This window comes from Herpailurus yagouaroundi, unplaced genomic scaffold (assembly GCF_014898765.1).
Source record: "Herpailurus yagouaroundi ecotype Mexico unplaced genomic scaffold, PumYag 142, whole genome shotgun sequence".
Classification (NCBI taxonomy): Eukaryota; Metazoa; Chordata; class Mammalia; order Carnivora; family Felidae; genus Herpailurus; species Herpailurus yagouaroundi.
The window spans coordinates 25,493,937-25,501,503 of NW_024412397.1; the positions used below are offsets into that span (position 1 = coordinate 25,493,937).

A 7,567-nucleotide genomic window follows, 5' to 3' on the forward strand; every position below is an offset into this window, starting at 1 on the left:
AAAGAAAGAAAGAAAGAAAGAAAGAAAGAAAGAAAGAAAGAAAGAAACTGGCACTCTTTCTCCACCATGTGAGGATATGATGAGAAGATGCTGTCTGCAAACCAGGACGAAGGCTGTCACCAGACGCTGGTTCTGATCTTGGACTTCCCACCTTCAGAACTGTGAGAAGTAATTGTCTATTGTTTAAGTCCTCCAGTCTACAGTATTCTGCTTATTTATTTTGAGAGAGAGAGAGAGAGAGAGAGAGCACAGAGCAGGGGAGAGGCAGAGAGAGAGAGAGAGGTAGAGAGAGAGAGGGAGAGAGAGAGAGAGAGAGAGAATCCCAAGCTGGCTTTGTGGGTGGTCAGCATGGACCCTGATTTAGGGCCTGAAACCATGAACCGTGAGATCAGGAACTGAGGCGAAATCAAGAGTAGGACACTTGGGGCGCCTGGGTGACTCAGTAGTTTAAACGTCCGACTTCGGCTCAGGTCACGATCTCGCGGTCCGTGAGTTCGAGCCCCGGGTCGGGCTCTGTGCTGACAGCTCAGAGCCTGGAGCCTGTTTCAGATTCTGTGTCTCCCTCTCTCTGACCCTCCCCCGTTCATGCTCTGTCTCTGTCTCATAAATAAATAAAACATTAAAAAAAAATAAAAAAAAAAAAGAGTAGGACACTCAACCAACTGAACAACCCAGGTACCCGCTGCCTTCTTTTAAAGACTTTATTTTTAAGTAAGCTCTACACCCACCATGGGGCTTGAACTCACAACCCCGAGATCAAGAGTTGCATGCTCTATGGACTGAGCCACCCAGGCACCCCTACAGTTACTTTCTAAGTAGCATGAATATTTGTACAGTCTCAGACTGAAAATGTGTCGGGAAAACAGGCAGCCATTGGGAAAGTTTTCTTTCTTAAACTTTATATTTTGGAATGTATTCATTTTCTGTTGTTGCTATAATAAGTCACCACAAATTTAGTGGCTTCAGACAACACAGAATTATTATCTTCTAGTTCTGTAGGTCAGAAGTCTGACACAATTCTCACTAAGCTAAAGTCAAGGTATGGGCAAGCCTGTGTTCCCTTCTGGAGGCTCTAGGGGAGAATGTGTTTCCTCATCTTCTCCAGCTTCTAGGGGCCACTGGGCACATCCCAGTCTCTTGCCATCTTCCAAGTCAGCAGTGACCGACCCTTGCATTGCTTCACTTGACCTTCTTGCAGAGCCATATTTAGGACTCTCTTTTGGCTGAGCCTGACGTAGGGCTCAATATCACGAACCATGAGATCATGACCTGAGCCAAAATAAACAGTTGGATGCCTAATTGACTGAGCCACCCAGCGCCTCTGCAATAATTTCAGATTTACAAAAGAATTGCAAGGTACAGAGAGTTCCTGTATATCCTTCTCCCGGTTTCCTTTAATGTTAATGTCTTACATAACCATAACACATTTGTCAAAACTAGGAAATTAACATTGGTACAATACCATTAACTCAACTGCAGACTTCATTCTGATTTCATAAGTTTTCCCACTATTGCCTTTTTTGGTTCTAGGATCTGACACAGACACTCACTTGCATTTAGTAGCAGGGTTTTCATGACTTTCTGGTAGTGTTTCTGCACCAACTAGACACTGATGTAATCAGGTCAAAGTTATCATGACAGTGGTTCCAGCACTATGGGGAGTTGATGACCAAGGATAATACTTAGCACATTACGTACACAATAAATATTTAGTGAAGGATTGCTACTCCAGCTCATGCTTCATATATTGGGAAAACCATTCCTAATCTAATATGCTGATTTATGATGTTTGCGCAGCAGCGTTATGACATTTACCTAGGAACAGTGGTACGACCCTTTTTATTTCAAGCCATCCAAAAACTATAAAAAAGGGAGAATGTTAAATTTAACAATAGGGCTCACAGCCATTGCAGTACATTGAGCTCCATGGAGACAGCGCCGGGGCAAGTGAGAGCCAGACGGGCACTGGGCGACTCTGTGCCTCGCTGAGGAAAATAATTAAACATGGGCAAAGGAGATCCTAAGAAGCCGAGAGGCAAAATGTCATCATATGCATTCTTTGTGCAAACTTGCCGAGAGGAGCACAAGAAGAAGCACCCAGATGCTTCAGTCAACTTCTCAGAGTTTTCTAAGAAGTGCTCAGAGAGGTGGAAGACCATGTCTGCTAAAGAGAAAGGAAAGTTTGAAGACATGGCAAAGGCGGACAAGGCCCGTTATGAAAGAGAAATGAAAACTTATATCCCCCCTAAAGGGGAAACAAAAAAGAAGTTCAAGGATCCCAATGCACCCAAGAGGCCTCCTTCGGCCTTTTTCTTGTTTTGTTCTGAGTATCGCCCAAAAATCAAAGGAGAACATCCTGGCCTATCCATTGGTGATGTTGCAAAGAAACTGGGAGAGAGGTGGAATAACACTGCTGCAGATGACAAGCAGCCTTATGAGAAGAAGGCTGCGAAGCTGAAGGAAAAATCTGAAAAGGATATTGCTGCATACCGAGCTAAAGGAAAGCCTGACGCGGCAAAAAAGGGAGTCGTCAAGGCTGAAAAAAGCAAGAAAAAGAAGGAAGAGGAGGAGGACGAGGAAGATGATGAGGAAGAGGAGGAAGATGAAGAAGATGAAGAAGAAGAAGAAGATGATGATGATGAATAAGTTGGTTCTAGCGCAGTTTTTTTTTCTTGTCTATAAAGCATTTAACCCCCCTGTACACAACTCACTCCTTTTAAAGAAAAAAATTGAAATGTAAGGCTGTGTAAGATTTGTTTTTAAACTGTACAGTGTCTTTTTTTGTATAGTTAACACACTACCGAATGTGTCTTTAGATAGCCCTATCCCGGTGGTATTTCCAATAGCCACGAACCTTGCCTGGTACAGTATGGGGGTTGTAAATTGGCATGGAAATTTAAAGCAGGTTCTTGTTGGTGCACAGCACAAATTAGTTATATATGGGGAATGGTAGTTTTTTCATCTTCAGTTGTCTCTGATGCAGCTTATACGAAATAATTGTTGTTCTGTTAACTGAATACCACTCTGTAATTGCAAAAAAAAAAAAAGTTGCAGCTGTTTTGTTGACATTCTGAATGCTTCTAAGTAAATACAATTTTTTTATTAGTATTGTTGTCCTTTTCATAGGTCTGAAATTTTTCTTCTTGAGGGGAAGCTAGTCTTTTGCTTTTGCCCATTTTGGATCACATGGATTATTACAGTGTTTATCTTTTCATATAGTTAGCTGATAAAAAGCTCTGTCTACACCCTGCATACTCATGATGAGGGTAATAAAAGTTGAATTGAGACCGTTTTCATCCATAACTGAAACTCCAATCTTGATCAGTTGATGGCAGATTTCACTTAGCCCAGTCACATTTACGAAGTGAAGAGTAACCACAGCATGGGATTAGTAGAATCAAACATTTTGAAAGTCTGTCCTTGAAGGACTAAGAGAAAAAGTATGTTCTAATCTTTACATGAGGACTCTACATTCTTTAACTCCCATTACCATGTAATGGCAGTTATATTTGCAGTTCCCACATTAAAGAAGACCTGAGAATGTATCCCCAAAAGCGTGAGCTTAAAATACAAGACTGCCATATTAGATTTTTTGTTGACATTAGTCCCAGCAAAGGCTCTGGAAAAAAAAAAAAAAGTGCTGGCTGTAAATGTCTTCTATTTCTCTAAATAACGGATTTCTTAGGAAACTTGACTCTCCATTAAAGGTATTTTTAATTAATTGGGCCAACTTCTAAAATGTATGCCACACTGAAAATCCGGTATATTTTCCTATATTGTAGTTTGCTCCTTTATATAAATCAAACAGGCCTGAGGGAAGAAGACGCTTAAAACTTTGTATTTCAGTAGGAGTTATCGGATTTGAATTTGATTTTTCTTTACGAAACCCAAACTCATTCATTAGAGTCAAGTTTATCTACTTAGCAGTTTAGGGAACAATTTGGCAATTTTGTGGTTTTTGAGATTATCGTTCTCTTAAAGTGCCAGTGTTTTAAAATAGCGTTCTTGTAATTTTACATGCTTTTGTGATGGAGTGCTGTTTTGTTATATAATTTTGACTTGGATTCTTTCCATTTGCATTTGTTTATGTAATTTCAGGAGGCATACTGAACATCTGAGTCCTGGATGATACTAATAAACTAATAATTGCAGAGGTTTAAAAAAAAAATAAATTTAACAATAGGATTGTCTCCAAGTAGAATGAATTGTTTCTTGGTCTATAGCACTAATTCTGGAGAGAGACTCACATTTGTTGCTTGGTCATTTGGGGGCAGGTGGAGGGTATAATTTTTGGTACAGGCAAAAATATAAAGTACTTTGAGTTTGGTTTTGGTGCCTCTCTTTTGCTATAATTTTAAAATAAAAATTATAAAACTATACATGTAATCATATTCATTGCAGAAAAAATAGAAAACAGGGAACAACTGAATTTAATCACACACCATCTCATACTCCAAAGTTAATAATTAATATTCTTTTAGGCTTTTCCCCTCCTGGGGATGTGTGTGTGTGTGTGTGTGTGTGTGTGTGTGCATCTATCTATATAATTCATTTATAAAAATTGGACAAGATTACATACACTATTTCCACTGGATAGATCATGAACATGTATCCTAGCATTCTTTACAATGGCTGCATAGCAGTGCCCATCTCTTTTTAGCTAGGCTCCAAGGTACCTTGTGTTTTTAGTATGTTTTTCTGTAATAGTCCTGACAGCTCAGGGAGTTTATTGGTAATAGATGCTAGAAAAGTGTATCTAAAATTTGTATAGTACTTCTCGGGGTACATCTGACACACTGACTGTAAAAGGGAAATTAGTGATATTTGTCTCACCTTTATTTGTTGAAAGCAGTAACAGTGCACAGCACATAGAAACCAACCCGGAATGGGAGTTGCTAATTATTGTTATTGATTTGCCAATAGTCCTGTATGGGAAGAATCATCATCTTTATGTGTTTAAGAGGAAACTAACGGGAAAAGTTCAAGGACGGACGTTGATCTGGTAACTTCAGCTCATTTGACTTCAAATTTCAAATTTTGGCTGTATAGATACTCTTTCCCATGGGACGTGTGCTTTCTATAAACGGTGCAGGTAACAGATCTGCTACCTGCCTCCATCAAAAGTTATTTTCGAAAAGTCAGCTCTCGACACAAGGGTTTGAAAAGAATAAAGATGGAGATTAAAAAAAAACAAAACACCAAAAGATTAATCATTTTCCTATTTCCCAATTCTTCAGGGCCCTACAAGGAATTGCTTTACTGTGAGTTGGCTATCCAGTTGGGATAAAGAGGGGCCTTAACAAAGTTAAGCCACCAGAACACGTGGAGCGGGGTAAGCGGTCCAGCAGTCTGTAGTGGGCCTGGCCGCTTCTCGAGTTTGCCACGTGGCTTTGCGGTTGCCTGGACGCGCGCTAGGTGGGTGGAGAAACGTCTAACGTCTGAAGGACTACATTTCCCAGAAGCCTGCGCGGCCGCGCGCCACGTGACCGTCGGCCGGGGCGCGCCCGGCGGTTCGGTCCCCAGCCGCGTTCTCGGCCGCTTCTCTCTTCTCTCCCCGCCTCCCAGCCTGCGCACGGACGCGGCCGGGGCGGGAGCCGAGCCGGAGTCGAGCCGGGAGCCGAGCCGGAGTCGAGCCGGAGCCGAGCCGGAGCCCGAGCCGCAGAGACGTGGAAACATGGAGGCCTGAGCCGGCGTGCGCCACTCCGGCTGCGGCGGCGACAGCGGCTTCTTCCGATCCCTCTCTGCCACCCTCTCGCGTGTCGCTGGAGCTGGAAGCGGATCTGCCCGCCGGCTGAGACAGGTGGGCTCTGGCGCCGCCCCCAGCGGAGCGGCCCTGAAAATCCGGCGGGGCCCCCGGCCCCTTGTCGGAGCGGGTTTGAGGACACCCGCCAGTCGGTGGGGCTTCTCCGCCAGGGCGGGGTAGAGGGTCCTTTCCTGCCAGTGGGGGACTGGGCCACCCTGGAAGGGCTGTGCCTGGGCACCAAGAGCTGCCCACATCTTCCCTTCTCCCCGCCCCCTTCCAGGGAACAGTGGCACTCAGAGGGTGAGGGAGTGTGTTAGTCAAGAGAGTGAGAGGGACGTCTGTCCGAGTCGCGGTAAGAGTTGGAGGGATACCGAAGAGCAGGTAGATGCTCCGGGAGATGGGGCGATGTTGGTCTGACAAATGGGCGTGTGATGGGCAGGGTGAGCAATAGTGTGGTTTTTTTTTTTTTTTTTTTTTGACATATACATTGTTATTGAGATGTAATTCACCTACCATAAAATTCACCCTTTAAAAAGTACAATTAAAGTATAACTCCGTGGTTTTTAGCGTATTCACTGGGTTTGTGCAACTCTCTAATTCCAGAACATTTTTGTCACCCAAAAGAGAAACTCCTACCCATTAACGGTCTGTATTTCCCCCTTGCCCACCCCCTGGCAGCTAGCAGTTGTGTGTCAGCTGAACGGTGAAAGGGTGGGAAGTTAGCCCAGGTGTTTGTGAGTTAGTGGCAGTAGCGGGGTGATAAAGCTGATCGCATGAAAGTACTGAGCTGGGGTAGAGGAGTGATGGGGTGACTGTAATAGGGCCGGCAAAGGGGTACACAGAATGGACAGAATGGGGGGGGGGTAGATGAAGCGGGACCCTGAAAGGGAAGAGCGGAGGTTGGTGGGAGAGGCGTGTAGGGAGGAGCTGCTCAAAGATGTGGAAACATGGAGGGTGGAGGCTGGGGAGAGGAGTGTAATCTTACAGAGGAACCCAGGCTTCGGTCTGATGGGTTGAGAGCTCAAGAGAAAAACTGGAGGTGGAAGGGAGGAGATTTATAGGAATAGGTGAGTGGTTGCTGCTGAGCATGAAATTTATGATTTTTGGAAAGATTATTCTGCTTTATAACTTACATCTTGGGTATAATTCTCTTGGCAACTGAGACTAGCCAAATGGAAATACTCCCATTCTGCAGGTGAAGAACTAGTCTCTCAGAGCTTAAGTGATTTGCTGAAACTCTTAAGGTTTTAAATAAGGTAAAATGACTTGGAGATTAAAGAATAATTGAACTATAAATTGCAGATGGTTTGAGTGGCAGAGAATTGAGGGGGGCGATGTCACAGGAAGGAGATTCTGTTAAATGTATTAAGTCTTATTTTGATAGAGGCCAAGGACTTTGTTTTTGTAACTTTTAAATACAAATACAGAAGAGTTCAGACATCGAAATAATTTAATATGCCCTCATGTACCCATTACCCAGCTTCGACAGTTAGTAACTCAGGCTGATTTAGTTTCATCTGTGTCCTTTATCCATTCCCATCCCCACTCTGAACTATTTTATTTAATTTTATTTAATTTTAATTTTATTTTATTTTAGTGTTTATTTATATTTGAGGGCGGGGGAGGGGCAGAGAGAGAGGGAGACAGAATCCGAAGTGGGCTCTGTGTCGGCAGTGCAAAGCCCAACGTGGGGCTTGAACCCACGAACCGTGAGATCATGACCTGAGCCGAAGTCTGTCACTCAGTTGACTGAATACCCAGGCTTCCTATTTTAATTTAATTTAATTTAATTTAATTTAATTTAATTTAATTTAATTTAATTTA

General features: G+C 43.2%; 2 protein-coding genes across 2 annotated transcripts in view; both read left to right on the forward strand.

Annotated features, from left to right (window-relative positions):
- The first annotated feature begins 1,899 nt into the window (after positions 1–1,899).
- Positions 1,900–4,158, forward strand: LOC121032947 (high mobility group protein B1-like). The gene has a single exon (XM_040478877.1). The coding sequence runs from the start codon at positions 2,005–2,007 to the stop codon at positions 2,644–2,646; it is 642 nt and encodes a 213-aa protein (XP_040334811.1). The 5' UTR covers positions 1,900–2,004; the 3' UTR covers positions 2,647–4,158.
- A 1,454-nt stretch (positions 4,159–5,612) lies between these two features.
- DYM (dymeclin) overlaps positions 5,613–7,567 on the forward strand; it is a 360,650-nt gene continuing 358,695 nt past the window's right edge. Inside the window, exon 1 of the mRNA XM_040478872.1 lies at positions 5,613–5,800. The gene's annotated coding sequence lies outside the window, so the exon portion shown is untranslated. The remainder of the gene's footprint in view (positions 5,801–7,567) is intronic.